At 31.5% G+C, this 17,551-nt stretch overlaps 1 protein-coding gene across 1 annotated transcript in view; it reads right to left on the bottom strand.

The window, feature by feature from the left end:
• Positions 1 to 17,551, bottom strand: part of LOC108908436 (reversion-inducing cysteine-rich protein with Kazal motifs) — a 211,658-nt gene that overhangs the window by 181,389 nt on the left and 12,718 nt on the right. Inside the window, exon 2 of the mRNA XM_018712473.2 lies at positions 9,489 to 9,541. Within this exon, the coding sequence (XP_018567989.1) occupies positions 9,489 to 9,541 (53 nt within the window). The remainder of the gene's footprint in view (positions 1 to 9,488; positions 9,542 to 17,551) is intronic.

Genomic DNA, 17,551 nt, shown 5'->3' with positions numbered 1-17,551 from the left:
CGTACAGTTCAATAAAAAATAATAATTTCTTTCTTCGTTATTTGATTAGACGTTGAATTTCTTCACCATCCAGCCCAGAAGCAAATTATTGTTAGTTGGCAACCAGTCCGAAATTGTTCAGACTTTGTTAAAGAATATTCAATAAGGTATTAATTTTTTAAATAGGCGTCTAGTGATTTAGTGATAACGCCATTGGTTGTTTTTTTTGGTCAAATTCTAAGCGTAATTAGCTAAATCCTTTAAGGCACTATCTAAACTAATTTCATCTTCAATGGATCAAAAACAGTGAATGTCTTCCAATATTTGAAAGATATCCTTAGGAATCGTTTCAAGGAAAAATGTTATTCTTTAAGGAATCAGCCTCTTAGACGAGAAAAATCGATTTTGTAAATTTGTCACATCACTGATGTACAGGCTGGTCCATTTTCGATGGGAATTCAGGGTATCTCAGAAACTACTAAAGATGTGATAAATCTGATACCACGTTCTCGAGCTCGATTTTCATGGCAAACTCGACTGTCAGATCGGAAATTTGTTATCTTCATTTGTTTCTGAGTTACAGGGCGTCTCTTGTTATTGTGACACTTTTGAACATGTCTGTATCTCAGCTGTTAAATAAGTTAGAGTTAAAGTGAAAACTGCTCAAGACTAATTCTTTGGCGTAGAATTGAATGCCGGTATTAGATTTTTAGTAGATCTTAAGATTTCGGAGTTATGACCCAAAGTTATATTTTTTTAAATGGAAATCGTAGCTGACCATGGCCTAAAAAAATAGAGATTTTTTTCCGCTTTTCAGCAATATATCACATGCTATAGTTATTTTTACAAACACGGGAGATACGGGGTGTTTCATATATAAATTATATTTTTTTTTCCTTTTTAATATGACCGGCTATGAAAATACAGATAAAACTATAATTCTTACTTTTACAAAAGTCATATCTGTTGTAAAAATATGACATTTATTTTAAATGCACAACATATACTCGTGTGATAATATAATACTAACGAAATTTTAGGAGATAGGTGGATAGGAACAAACGGACCGATCAGATGGCCAGCTAGGTTACCTGATTTGAGTCCGTTGGACTTTTTCCTTTGAGGTTTTCTAAAAGACATTATATTTAAAATTCCTTTTAATAATATTTCAAATACCTATACATTTAATGAATGCTACCCGAAGCGTTGCCAGAAGATGCGTGAAATGTGTGACAGTTGAGGGACGGCAATTTGAACATTTAGCTATCATTTTTGAAAGTTTTTATTGATGTAGGTACTTACTATTGTTTAATTTACGTTTAATATTGTAACTTCAGTTGAAGTGGAATAAAAATTTGAAAACTCTGTCTTTTCTTATCTGTAATATATATTTTAAATAAACGTCATATTTTTACAACAGATATGAGTTTTGTAAAAGTAAGAATTATAGTTTTGTATGTATTTTCATAGCCAGCCATATTAAAATGTAAAAAAGGATCGAATTTATATATAAAACACCCCGTATCTTCTGTGTTTGGAAAAATAACTATAGCATGTGGTATATTGCTGAAAAGCAAAAAAAAATCTCCATTTTTTTAGGTCATAACCAGCTACGATTTCCATTTAAAAAATTATAACTTTGGGTCATAACTCCGGAATCTTAAGACCTACTAAAAATCTAATACCGGCATTCAATTCTACGCCAAAGAATTAGTCTTGAGCAGTTTTCACTTTAACTCTAACTTATTTAACAGCTGAGATACAGACATGTTCAAAAGTGTCACAATAACGAGAAACGCCCTGTAACTCAGAAACAAATGAAGATAGCAAATTTCTGATTTGATAGTCGAGTTTGCCATGAAAATCGAGCTCGAGAACGTGGTGTCAGATTTATCATATCTTTAGTAGTTTCTGAGATACCCTGAAATCCCATCGAAAATGGACCAGCCTGTACATACTGAATAAGTCGATCAAATATATCCTTTAATAAAAATTACAATGCAAGAATACATTTAAGTGATAACATTAGCTTTTGTATTCTATTTTATTTCGTTTTAACAATTCCAAATAAATTTAGTAAATCTTGCCTTTTAGGTATATGGACGGCTCAAATACGTAATCACAATCATGTTGCAAAAATGATAATGGATGGATAGTGTGTAACTGAGGAGAAACGAAAAAAAATATATAACGAATTGTTATTTAGTCCTATAGTCAAATAGCAGTAAATGTAATAACTCAAACTAGATCAAATCTAGACTCGTATGGCATTCGCACGGTTAAGCCCAAAAATGGTGGCAAGAAATCCTTGGCAGAGGCAAGCCAAGAGATTTTTAAAAGGACCATCTGATGAGTTGATAGCAGTAGCAAACCAAAGTCACGGATCAACAAGAGTAAGTAATAAGAAGAGTACTAAAATGGTCAATGCAAGGCTCAAGAATAATCAGATTAAAAAGAGGAGACAACTAGTCGGAGCAAGATAAGACCACAGCCTATATATTGTGCGACTAAAAAATCTAGAAAAAGTGCGGTAGCAACTGATACAAACAAACAAAAAATTAGAATCTGGCAGCTATGTGAAGGAGCCACTGTCAAAGTTGTGTAGCCCAATTAAAAGAATTATTGAGGACAACAGTAGACCTACAGATGACCATAGAAGATTAGGAAATAATTGATAAAGAAGCGATAGGATGATAAAAGTGTATAATTTTACAAAGAAAACACTATAAAAGATTAATACTACATATTCTTTGACGGTTTTACCTAAAAAGAAAGTTGAGAGCTATGGACAAATGAAACGTTGGGAGTATTCTTTTAGAATATTATTCTTCCCACAAATTAAGAATGTGCCACCGACTTACAGTAAGGAACATAAATTCGACGTCAGTTCTCCCTGAATTACACCATATTTCAACAAGCTATTAATAGCTCACGCCAATACTTATATTTCTGTTATTATAAACTTAAATCAAATGGGACTGCCTTTGATCTACGACTGCGCTATTTTTGAAAGAACGCAATTAAAACTTCAAATAGGACTATAAAATTTATAAGAAAATATTTGGCAAGTATTTGTTTTATTTACAGAAGTTCATTCGGTACATTTTTACGATTTCTTTTGTTTTCAAAGCGATTCGGTCTTGAGTTACTTAAAGTGTGTGTGTGAAAATTAATTAAAGCTTCTTTTGAAGCAGAGATTACTAAACAATCCCTGTGTCGAAAAACTTACCACAACGGTTTTGTGCACAAAATACAAAAATATCTCGCCTAAATATAATACATAGGAAATAGTTGCATAACTGTGGTCAAGTAAGAACATTTTAAGTGTATACATATGATTCACATTTTATTTCAGACTTAAAATAGTTAGATAATATGCTATAATTGTCATCTTAGTTTTTCAATAACGATATAAGGTCTATTTCTACTTGAGTTGGGGACTGCTTTGAATTATCAGAAATATTTGACAATTTACAGGGTTATTGCGAGTACATTCAATTCCAAAAATTTCTCAATATGGATATTTCCATCAACATTTGTAAATTAACGGTAGATTATTATCTAAAATACTATAAAAAGTATTTTTTCAAAAAAGATTCTTCAAAACCGATGATAGGTGCTTGTAGAGCATTTATTCAAGTTTGAAAGCAACCTTTGGATCTACTGTGCAATAGTTTGTTGCTGACATATCGATGATTAAAGACAAAGATGTCATTACTCATTCAACCACCAATATATCGGTAACCAATAGTCGTATGGAGACATTTCAAAAAGCAAGTTGAAGCTAACTGATCTCTATATTGATTATGTTCGAAAAAAAAATCCCTGAGACAGTGGAGAGTCCTAAAAGAAATATGAAATTTTTTTTTTAGAGGTATTTCTTTGAGAAAAAAAATTGTCAGAAAATCTTGAAACTAGAAATTAAAAGCTTCAGAATGCTTTTTTTATCTCCACTTAACCATTTTACGAGAGAAAAATCACTAAAAAATTTATGAAATTTTTTTGTTTTCAATTCTTTTCAGTAGGTAGTGTACTCGTATGAGTATTATTTTTAAAATATCTTTAATTTATTACATGTACCACACATAACATTTCCTTTCTTCAACTGAGTGGAAAATAAGGAGGATAAGAACCTCTTATACATATAACAAATAAAACGAGCTTTTCAAATTATGAATGGTATACGAAGATAAAAAATGGGACAGTTTGGTACAGAGTAGAACCACAAATTAAAACAATTTTTATCGTTTGATGCCAGTTAAAACACGAAGTTTTGAAATTTAGTTTAGTTTAAAAATAATGCGCAAAATTATTTTAAGTTGTCGTGTCTAAAGCGAGGTCTAAAGGGACTTGAGAATTATTTTATACATAAATACATAAACGTACATTTCTTACCATGTTATAACAATTTTGTTTCTGTCAAAAATTCATTTGAAAGTGGTGTGACGATTTTTCTTACTAAGTTTCTTTCCACATAAAAACTGTTGTGATTGTAGAAAAATAACGTCTACCTAATAAGCGTTGATATTTCGACAGTAAATCAAACCGAAAATGTTATAAAAATAAAAACTTTCATTCAACACCTACTCTGTGTATGTTAAAATTGCAATTTTTGTTTTACGAGATTACGTGCGATAAGTTCAATTTTTAAATATTGTTTATATATTTTTCACCAACAAAATATATGTATTTGTCTATTAAATGGTAGTAAAATATAGTTAACATACAGTTATTTGACAGAAACTCCAATAATTTTTAGAACTATAATACCGCATTGCAAATATTTAAAAATAAGATCGCCAATGCAACATCATGACGCAAAAACCTGTGTATTTTGTAAACTGTATTTTTAGACTATGGGCAACTTTCATATATTTTTTTAAATATCTAAAAAATATTAGCAAACTTTAAAGGTTGTCAATTAATAATTATTAAACGTTGTAACGCAAAATAAAATTTCTAAATGGGTGTCAGCTGCCGCGCTAATTCGTGACGTCATTTAGTGCGAACGATAGTAAAGAAAATTACACGACAGTATGAACGTAATAAGTAACAAGAGTCTATAAATAGCTAAATTCACTTTTTCCAAGGTTTTCCACATTCACATTTCTTTAGATTAGGTTCCGTTTCATCGGCATGCATTATTGCTAAAGCTACCTCAAATTCAGGAATTTCATATCTATGTCTTAGTGTACCTTTTCTTGCAATATTAATTTATTGCAAAAATCACGCAAGTTAAAATAAAAAAAGATAATTAACAATTTTGTGGTTGACTCAAAAAATCACCATTATAATGAGAGACTGCCCATTTACTGGTTATGAAGATGTCTCAGAAACAAGTAATAATAATAATATTTAATTTAACGAATATTAAACCGAACAAATATATCAAAATTTAATGAAATTCTTGGAAGATAAATAATGTATGCGTCGTATCCCAAGATAAGTATGTTTATCATGGATATATAGAAAAGATAGGGTAGTTTAAATAAGTTAAATGTTGCGCAAACAGAGGGCTACTGAATTTAGTTGGGATAGTATATGAGATATTTTAAGAAAGAAAAAGAACAATAATTATTATTTTAACATTTTGCCATGAAAATGGTTTACTGTCGTTTTCGATGTTTTGTTTCGGTTTAAAGCTGTCCCTGGTGCGGCAGCCAGCTGTACTTTTGATATCGAAGCTGCCGCGCGCCGCAGTGCGAAAGCGCTCATGTCGGTTTTGACGGTTTAAATCTTGTGTTCGAAAATGTTGAAATTTAATCAAATCTCGTTTAAAAGTAGCACAATAATTAAACGAATAAACGAATTACTTACCAACAGACGATATACTGTACAAAAACTGTTCAAAATTGTTTCAATGTACTAATAAACATGCTTCCAAACGACGGTTAAAATTCTGTCACCAAAAACGCCACACCACAAATCATTGCTAGAAACGAGATCTCTATATAACGTAAAGATTAGCATCACACCAATAGTGAATGTTGCGAAAATTTAGTATGCCGTCTCTAGTAAAACAACATTCATCCATAAAAAGCATCTTCTTGTAAAATCCGGATCTTGTGCTATTTAATGTCGAAACCACTGCAAAGTTCACACGTTGTTATTTAATGCCTGAACCCTTTGTAAATGATAGGGGTGTAATAATTTTTCCTGTAGTAGACGTCACACGGTACATTAACACCATATCTGCTAGTTCTTGATCAGAAAGCATTTTATACGCCGGCTAAGTAATACTGCGGCACACAACACAAGTGCACAAGACGCACAGGGTCGGCTTACATTTATGGTTAATTTCCTTAATTTTTTCGGAAACAAGCATTTATACCATCAGCCCCTTAATAAAAGTTGCTGGTTTTCGTGCCATCTATAACACTTTTTAAGGAACACGCTTATTTCAGAAACATCCTGCATAAACCATTTCTCGTATTTTTATTCATAGGCTGCGATAGTAAAATATTACAAGCTAATTTCGGTACATTTTGTATTTTTGACAGCATTAAATGAGAGACAGAAGTCATAAAAACTCCACCCTCCATTGTTATCCTCGACGGCCTGTTAAATATTAAAATGGCGAGCGGAGGATGTCGCCTCGGCTTTATAGCGGCGATAAATAATTGAATAATTGCCACCCACTTCGCAATTTAATGTGAGGCCTAAACGTTAGAAACTTCATAATGCTCCCTCTCTCTACGTGACCGGAAGTCGCACGCTGACATTTCTCATATATAGCACCGAGTGTTCCGGTGGAAAATGCTAAGTGAATTTTAAATTGTTATCTCGTTGCAGTAGTAGAGATTTATTTTCTGGTAGTTATCTGTGCTTTAGCATTATGAATATACCTAAAATTGTCCCAAATTAATTATTTAAAAAATCTAGGGAGATTCACAAATTTTCGCAAAGTAATGCAAATATAATTTCGATAATTATCGTTTGTTTCGAAGTTACAGACACCTTTAAATTTTAAAGACTGGAATTGTAATAACCATACTTTATTAGTAAAGGAATCTCCGTGTGGGTGAAATATAACAAAGCGTTCTAGTGGTTTAAGGCTTTCATGGTCTGTGCTGTTGTTTTTCAGTCCCATGATTTTTCGAGTTGTTTTGCCAGGTCCCATGTATCTTATCGTCGCAAGCTACTTTCAAAGTAGCTTCTGAGCTAGCATTAGGAAATATTTGAACTACTCCACAGAATCTAAACCGAGAACAACAAAGGCAGTCCAAAGATTTATCGCTAGGGCTAATGAAGTACATAAGAAGTATGGAAACAGGTACGTAAGTCATGACATAACAACCCCAAAAAACATGGTCTTTTAAATAATAAAGTGTTTTGTTATTGAATGATTTTAGCTATTTAAGTACAGGGCATTAATCCGCAAAGTTGTTGTTTCCGCAACACTCGCTAAAAGCAAAAACACAAAATTTGTAAAATATGCGAAGACGAAAAATTTAGTATCTACTACTCATTTATTTAACATAATAGCGGCTAACAGATTGACGATAAAGGACATTTAGACTAGGCGGTATCTGTTTTGGTTTGGGTGAATCGTATATCCACGGAGATATTTGGCTTTTTGGCTTTCAAATATCACTGAAAATGAAAATTTTTCTATGTGCATAAAAAAACATGAGCTTAACTTTTAGCGGCACAATATTCGACAATTTTTTTTAAATTGAGTATAGGACCTTCATACTTGGCTCAAGAAAACTTCATGTTATGTAGAATCATCACACTAAATTTCATCAAAATCGGTTCGATAGATTTTGCATAATAATTTTGCAATCCAGATTTTGAAAAATTCAAAATTTTGCACAGCAAAAACCAAGGCCGTTAGATACTTGAAAATTTAATCACATATAGAAGGGCTCTCACTCTTTCAAACATTGGTCGAATTTTTGTACTTATAAACAATTAGAATAACTTTGTGAATATTCAACCAAATATTAAATTAAAGTTCATGGAAAGATGCTTCTTTAAAAAAAAAAACAGATCGATTGGTCAATTAAATACTTAGTTATAGCCGATCAAAGTTAAATTAACTCATTTTATTATTACTGAAAATTCAAACAAACGATCTAATGTTTTTCAGGATATTCATATAATTACATCTGACATACTCTTTCACAGTTGCGGTTACAGGTATAACAATTTCCGATCATATTACGCTTATCTTCATTTCCAACATTTCTCATAATTTCTTAAAGGTTCATTTGTAGCTTTGGTTGTCCATATGCATTTTTAAGAATTTATCATAATGAATTAAAAATGTAACGATGTTTCCATTTTGAAGCAACAATTTATCGAATTATGTATGCCCAGGTGATGGAGATTAAAACTCTAATAATGTTTTATTGTAACGTGCGATGGTAATAATTTAAATAACTAGGTGGATTTCACAGGGTCTAACGACACTTAGAGTGTACGATAATTCACGAAACATAGAAACCTAAAAGAAAATTAGATCAATTTGGAACGAATACATTGAATATGAATTTTTCGAGACAAAACGTATGAATCTGGTTCGGGTTGAGGTAGTACAGTATTGGGGGTCATGAAGGTTTGCAAAAAATGTAATAAAATTTCCAGGGTCGTATTTAAAAAAATGAAGTTGATGATGGGCCTGGAGAAATGTTACACATAAGAATTGATTATGCCATTCGATAGAGGGTAAAAAGTTGCCATGAAAAAGTGTTCTATTTTCAATATCACCTCAAACCAAGCTGATATGAAACAAAAACGGATTTCCGAAATTTCGTTTATTTTTCAATGAGAAGCAAATTTGTAACAGCCTGTATACAGTAAGTATACATTTTTCGAAAATTTTAATAAAATGTTGATATTTTAATACTTTTTCCTAAATTTCAGAAAGACACGTTAGTTACCCAGAACAAAAAAAGTATTTTTTATAGGACCGATAATAAAAGTGAATACATTCTTATAATAATTATTTTTGTAAATTTATTCATTTTAATGGAACGAATTTTACAATAACCAACTACCATTATTTTGTTTGGTAGAAAATTGCAAAATCAGGTTCCTAATATTACACCGGATCCTCTTAATTCCGGACGTGGAGGCAAGATAATCTCTGTTCCGAAGCTCAATTTATGGTGCAAGAGTTTTTCAAGGAGTACCTACCTATAGATTATGACGGAGTAACCGAATCAGAAATGTCAACCACTAGTATGACGGAGCAACCTAATCAGAAATTTCAACCACTCGTAGGTATCCTATTTGAAACTTGAATTTGTTTCCCATCTTTTGGATTGGGTACTTTCAAACTTTCATTAACTTTTTCGTTAATTTTAATAATTTCTCGGGGCAGTTTCCGAAAAAGTATCATTTTTAAGTGAATTTGCTAAACCACATTTTATTATTTCATTACAAATTACACTCTATTCCCTTTAAAAATTGATTTAATTAATAAATTGCTAATAGGCTTTGCAACATTTATTTGCAAAAATAGTACTACTAATGTAATTAACCGATCGTGATAGAACACTAACCTTTTCACAGATACTTCTACATGATCCTGTTGCGTGTGAGCAGCACATCAGATCTGAAAAGAATACCATTATATTATACACCATGACATCAAAAATTATCCTTTTGTAGTATCTATAAACCGTAACTAAGCATGTAACATTTTTATCGGCCCTATATCATATTTTATGATAGTGAGAATGTATTCACAAGAAATCGTAGGTGAAGGCGTAATTAACATTATTTATGTACTGAAAGGCAAAATAAAAGGACTGCTTAAAATATTTTTTTAATATCTAGAAATTTAGATGTTGCACTTCAAGAATGATGGAATCAGAAGGCAAGGAACAAAGAAATTAGGGACTTTAATTTTTTTTATAGTACCTATTCGTATAGTAAAAAATTCACAGATATCCTACTTATTCCATAACACCCTTCTATCATTTTACATCATATAGGGTGTTAGAAGTTTGAATGTCTTAATTCTAACAGACGATAGAATACATTAAAATAAACAAAAAACTTATATAACATGGGTGCTAAACTCAACCATTCCCGAGAAAAAAATTATCAAAATCTCCAACTTGATGTACATAAGTTCCGATTAATTAAGGAATATTGACATAACTGCGTGCATAGACCACCATAAAATACAATGTTTATCACTTTTTTGAACTTCTTTATGCCTAATTTTAAAAAATAATTAGCGTTGTAATAAATTTAAAATTCAATAAAATTCATATCGAGCAATGTGACATCGGCGCGGCGGATAACACGAGGTACTAAGCTGTCCAGCAATACGCAATTCCGTTGGTATCTGGAGTTGGACCGTGTCTGAGTGTTTCTTGCGTACCACTATTTCCGAGACTATTACCTTTTCTTGAGGTATTTTCCAGTGAGTGCACGAAAATTGAATTCGAAGGTGTCGTGCGTGCATCGAAAATGGTGGTGGACATTTTGAGCATATGTTGTACTTGAGCGTTTAAAAATTACTGAATTTTGCTTTTTGGTAAGTACCTAAATTATTTTTACTACGTATGATTATTTGAACGACGTGAATCTTTAATTACATATTCTTCAAATCCATAATTTGATTAAAAGTTACGTTCCTGTTTTAAGAGATTCGTAATTACTAAACTTCGAGCTAAAAGTTAAGCACAACACTATCTTCATACTACAAAATCGATACATTTTATTTTATTTATTTAAAAACTAGAAAACAATTGTCTTGAAATTTACTAATATTTCACAATAATAGTTGTTTACATTTGTGTTATTCCAGGACAAGTCTGCCGCGTGCACACGTGGTATGCATCAGCTGTGAAGCGTTAGGTTAAGCGCTGTTGTCACGTTGTGATGAAACTCCCCAATATTAATACTCGCTGTATTTTGAAAACTGTTAATCTTACGCCCTTGTAATATACAACTTTTTTGTTCATTTATGAATACTCTATCTCGTGCTGAAGTAATGTCGGCCAAACTTCTTACACAATTCACACAATAAATATAAAACAAGTAAAGGTACTGCAATTTTATTGTATCATAAAAACTAGGCATGTTGCTACAGTCAGTGATATGCACGGTGCCTCACAACGATCTTTGATTAGAAATGTCTGCGGAAGAAATTCAAATTGAAATCTAAAAATCTCAATAAGGGCGTTTATTGATAATGTTCAATGAAAATTTTTTCAACTTTCCAATTCTTTCCACTTATACCAGAAGTTGCTATCAACTTCCTTATCTTAAATCCAATATCTTATACAGAGAATCCCAACATTTCGTGCACATAGAACTTATAACAGATTTTTGGGGTCAAAATAACTCAATTTAACAAAACTTGCCCCTAGCCAAAATTTCTTCTGGAGTTCAGAAACTTTTAGTTCCATTTAAATAGGACAAACTATTTTTATTATTTTAATTGTTTGGAAGAAAAGTAATTTTTTACCAAATTTAACGCCCTCTAGCGGTTAAATGAAGCAACCTTAGACGGAGGTTAGTATTATTAAATTTTATTTTGATTCACTGATCTGTGGTATCTCTAAGTACACGGAATATTGATACATCAGTATTTTGAGATACAGATTTCGAACAAGCAGAAAATATATAGAATATATATTATATATAGAACATATATAATAATATATAGAAAATTTTTAGCAATAAACATGTAGGTCTTCCCCACACCTAAATTCCGTCACTTCAAAAATATTTTACATTCTGACAGCTGAAAGGGCCTGCAAGAATATCCATAACTCTTTCCATATGACAGTAGAATTTTAGCATGGCGTGAAATCATAAGTTGTTCCATGTTCTGTAATAATTATATGTTCAAAAATAATATAATAAATGTTCCATTCTCGAATTGAATTTCATAAATTTTAAACCACGAAAATTTTTTATTCGAATTAAATATTTTGTATTTTCTTCTTCGGGTCACGAAATCACTTTTTTGTCTATTGCAGACTTTATAAGAAGTTATAAATTTTTGAGATATTTGCCAGGTTTTCATAATTTTATTACAGACTAAAACTGAAAGCAAAATACTAAACTTTAAAAATTTGAATTCAAAGCTGATGAATGTATTTCCAAAATTATATTCTTATTTAGATTTTCTCATTTTTGCAAATTTTATTAAATTATTATTCTTTTTTTTCACTGCATTCGTCCAGTAGATAAATATATATTTTTGTGAATAGTCCAAAAGTACGCTAGCCAATATTTTCCATACTATCCTCGTATTTAAGAAATATTTACCAAATACAGTGAAATCTCCCTTGGGCGGACACCAACAGGACCAACTGAAAGTGTCCCTTCAAGAGAGGTGTCCGCGTATACGAAAGAAAAAATGTTTTTAATGAAAACCGTAATTAAAGAAATTGGGACATTTGAAACGTATACAGGGTGTTTTCACTTTAAATTTGGAAAATGCAGGAATGTATTCCCTATCCAAAATTAAGTGTAGTTTGCTCTATAAATTTTTTTTATGAAAGCCTTTGTTTTGGAGATACAGGGCGTTGAAGTTAAAAAAAAAATAAACACTTTTTGACATATCTCGGCTATCCACGAGTAGATTTGATTCAAACTTGGTACACATTTTGCGTATTGGGGGTTCTCATAATTAACAGAATATTAGTCCTATCGGATTAGCCAGTGGCGTGCAAAGGTAGGGATGCGTGGCACCTTTTTCAAAAAAAAGTACGCCATTGAGTTTTTCGAAGAATGTAAAGTAAATTTAAATACTACCATACAAAAGTACTCTAAAAGGTCTCTTGGTATTTTTCGATAATACGCAGCGTTCATGAGATTCTTGGACTATTAAGAATTCAGTGCATAAAAAAAAATTTCGACATTTAGTTTTTCGAAGAATGTAAACTAAATTTAAATACTACCATACAAAAGCAATCTAAAAGGTCTCTTGGTATTTTTCGATAATACGCAGCGTTCATGAGATTCTTGGACTATCAAGATTCCAATGCATGATAACATGGCACGGTAGTGCTGAATGAGAAAAAGAGATATTTTTCTTTGAATTCAAATGCTGCATTAAAATTTATAGCAACTTTTTTGTTTCGCAGCAAGTCAAGAACCTGTAAATATTTTCATTACTTTCCTCTACTCAATGTCGTAATTATTTTTTTTTCATGCATTGAAATCTTAATAGTCCGAGAGTCTCATGAACGCTGCGTATTATCGAAAAATACCAAGAGGCCTTTTAGATTGCTTTTGTATGGTAGTATTTAAATTTACTTTACATTCTTCGAAAAACTCAATGGCGTACTTTTTTTTAAAAAAAAGGGGCCACGCATCCCCCTTTGCACGCCACTGGCTAATGGGATAAGACAAATATTCTGCCAATTATGAGAACCCCCAATACGCATAATGTGCACCAAGTTTAAATCAAATCTACACGTGGATAGCCGAGATATGTCAAAAAGTATTTATTTTTTTTTAACTTCAACGCCCTGTATCTCCAAAACAAAGACTTTCATAAAAAAAATTTATAGAGCACACTACACTTAATTTTTGATAGGGAATATATTCCTGCGTTTTCCAAATTTAAAGTGAAAACACCCTGTATGTATGTAAATGTTTTTAAAATAAACAAAAAACTTAAAACTTAAGGAAAAAATGAGGATTTTTACAAAATTACAAAATACAGACAAAATATAATAAAATGTAGTAATACATAAAATGAAATGAAATGTCACTTTAATGTCGCAAAAATTCATGTATTGTTGTTTGTCTGCTCTTTCTTTAAATGACATCCAGAAATCGTATTTCTAATTTGGAAAGAAGCTTCAAAGACTGTATCTCCGTGATCTTCGGCAAAATGTTTAAGCTGATTGGTTAGGATAATAGCTTCACCATAATTTGGTACTGGAAATTCATCGACATCAGAATCTTCGGAATATTCTTGTATTGCAACTGGATTTACAATTTCTAGTCCTGAATCTGGATCTTCAACATACAAATTTTAATCTAGGCTTAAAAAATCATTAAGGTTTTCATTATCAGTTAATTCCAACAAATTCTCACTTTTGGATCACATGTAACATTCTCAGTTAATTGATCTTCATTTTGCATATTTTCATGGTTAAATCCTACTTTACGGAAGCAATTTTAAACTGTTTCCTTTTTATTTTGTTTTTTGTCCTTTTAAGAGAATATTTTCTTGTGTCCGCGTCCCTTCAAGGGAATGTTCATCCAACAGGGAGTTAACACAATGCAAATTAGAGTCGGTAGGGACCATGAGAAACTGTTCGCCCAAGGGAGGTGTTCGTGTAAGAGGGGTGTTCGCGAAGGGGAATTTCACTGTAAACTGAATCTCAGGCTTGCAAAAGACTCACATTCACACATAATATGCGGACTTGTCTTCCCAGTGGCAATCTCTACAAATTGGGTTCTCCCAATGATTTTGGGTTATAGAGATGCTTCTTCAATCGACAGTCTTGTTAAACGTCCTGTCTGTCCGAGTCTAATTTTATTCATACTCATTTCATTTCTTCTCTTCGGCGAGTCAACATCCATTGGGGGTTTCCATACTTTTGACTAACCCTGTATATAGGAAACCCTGACTTCTTGTATAATCTTCTACGACATTAATAGATACTTGCCGAACACACTGATATGGGATTCAATTCGTGTGTAAGGATATGCCACAAGAAGCAGAAATAAATTGCTCGTACTGCTCTGACGTTCATACCTGTGCATGTAAATGAAACAATAATGTCACTGGAATTTTATTTATATTCAATTAAACATTTATTTTTGCATGATTACAAAAGTTCTTTCAATTTTAATGTCCAGTTGGGTGTTATTAACATATAAATCTTAAACTCGGAGGCTACAGCGTATAAATCAAAATGTAAGATAGCGAAAAGGACATTTAAATCATTGCTTATTATCGATATTTAAAATTAATAGGGGACACAAAATGTCCACCGCATCTGACAGCAGATACTCCGGTTTTATTTATAATTAGAGATTATAGCCCATTATTACAAACATCATCCGAGCGCGTCCAAATTAAAAAATGCACGTCTTCCCACGCGCCAATTAAAGTGAATTAAGCAAGGGCATTGTTCAGGTCTGTAAACACAATTATGATTCGCAAATAGAAAACGAAAAGCAAAACAAAAGCGGCAATACATATGCAAAACTAATAAAGTGATTGACAGGCCATTATAAATATAAATAAGCTGCAGGGTGTAACAACTTGTTAGCTAACCTTTCTGAACAGTAAAATATGCAAATATTCGACATGGAAATATTAAATATGCCAGCACTTACTTATTGCGATCCGATGAAATTTATAGGGCTAATTTTGTCCCGCACTTGATAACCGTAATGCATTTCCCGTAATTAACTGATTACGACTACAAAATGACAGCACGACTTTCAATGCGGTGTCGTTATGGCCGTTTCCAATGGCAGTTTAGTTTTTTCTTACGTAACTATCGACACTGGTCTTGCTCATATAAGGTTTGCTCAAGGAAACAACTTCTTTATTTTTATTTATAGCGTTAACATACAAATAAATAAAAAACAGTCAAATAAATTTGATGAACGAATAATAGAAATCTAGAAGGTGGGACTTTATTATTCTATCTATTCATATTCATTTAGGGACAAGGCTTTAATCTTGGATTTATTTAATAGTATATTATGTTACTAGGAGTAGAAGGCGATCATTATGTGTTGAGCCCAAAAGTTTGCTCGCCGAGGCGTTAGCCGAGGCTGAGCAAATTGGGCAAAACACATAATGAGCCTTCCACTCCGAGTGACATATACTATTTTTTCTTCAAGCGTGAATATAAAAAATTACTAATTTTGAAAATTTATAGCGGATAACGCGATGTTCAATCTCAACACAAAATAAAATCAGTAGGTAGATAATACTATTTATTTTATACATTTTATACATTTTATTGATTAATTAAACATGACAGTTTTAACCACTTTATTCATGAATAAAAAAACAAATGTAACAATTATTTTTCTTTAATTTGAATTAAACGAATAAACATCTAAATTACCTACATGTCTATCATCAAACTTTATTTATTAACATGAATATTAAATGTGCAATTTTGTATGGTACAGTTGTTGATATTTAAAGCGCTGCTGGCTGTCTTTTTTTCAAAGTTTACAGTTCTGTCGTTGAATACGTTACTTGTAATAAGGTTCTCAGTTTCAGTGTTAACAATTGTACCATTATTAACAGAAAAGTCTTCTATTAAATTATTTTCAGGATCAATATTTACAGTTTCGCTTGATGTACTTGGTTCATTATACTCTAATGGGTTTAATATTTTCATCGCTATCTGTTTCTTATTGTTTACAGAATCTTCAATGTATCCTTCAGCGACGCTGGTAGATTTCCATCCACCATGTCGCTTTAGGGTTATAATGTCTCCACCATTATCAACTAAGATAGTTGCCGAGGTTCTTCTAAGGCAATGCCCAGTATATTCATGTGGATTTGGCAACCTTAAAAATGATGCAACATCTTTTGGCACTTTTGAAATTTTATGTATGCCCATTACAACACGATGACAATGGCCATTTTGATATTTAATAAAAAATCTATCAAAAGTTATGTCTTTTGGCCGAAGAGTAGCATATTTTCTGTATAAATTTAAATAAAACTCTCCAATTATGGTAAATGAACGATGTTTTTTAGTTTTTGTATTGGGAATATTTACTAATATTATATTTCCCATATCTTTTACATCATTAACTTTTACTTGAATGAGTTCATCGCATCTACAAGCTCCTGTGACTCCAAATATTAGTGCAACCTAAAAAATATAGAATTATTAATTTTGTAACAATAAAAAAAGTTGGAAAATGCAAGGAAATTCTAAAACATGACGTAATTTTAAGACATCTATATTTATGAGTTTTTACAACATTCTTCCAATGAGCTATCTTTATTTCCGAAAATTGTTTATTATTCTCGTAATGGATACTATAAAATAACTTGAAGTTTACAAGTTATAACAAAATTTTGTATTACAAATATAAAAAGGTTAAATATGTATCTACCTATAATTTAAAAAGTACATACCTTGGTTGCTAAATATTTATCATCAGGTGCTTTATTCAGGAATTCGTCAAATTCGTTTTTAGACAAAACTTTCGACTTTTTTGGTTTATAATTTTCACCTTGTCGTTTCAAAAATGTAATTAATTTTGAATATTTCTCAATATTTACATTGTGTTCTATGTTTAATTTAGATTTTACCATTGAATATTGCGCCCATAAAGTTGAACTTTTCAGTGTTCTGGATAATCTTGTAAAATATGCTATCATCACATTTTCTGAATAAATATGTGCATTATTTTCTTTTGCCCAATTTATGAATTTATCATAAGCATTTTCATAAATTTTTCTCGACTTTGTTGGTATAAGTGTTGCCACTGATGTATTTGCAATTTCCAGTAATTCTGGTGGTGTGCATTGCATTTCTTCAGACATTTTAAAAACGACCCGACGCGACATCAAATTTCAACTGACACTTAATGAAACGTCAAAGCTTCTTGAATCTTTAATTCGTTGCTAGGATACTTACCTACACATTGT

The sequence above is a fragment of the Anoplophora glabripennis genome, unplaced genomic scaffold (genome assembly GCF_000390285.2).
Source record: "Anoplophora glabripennis isolate ALB-LARVAE unplaced genomic scaffold, Agla_2.0 scaffold275, whole genome shotgun sequence".
Lineage (NCBI taxonomy): Eukaryota > Metazoa > Arthropoda > Insecta > Coleoptera > Cerambycidae > Anoplophora > Anoplophora glabripennis.
Note: the sequence above shows the minus strand (reverse complement) of the source record. Positions and strands in the feature narration are given on the sequence as shown.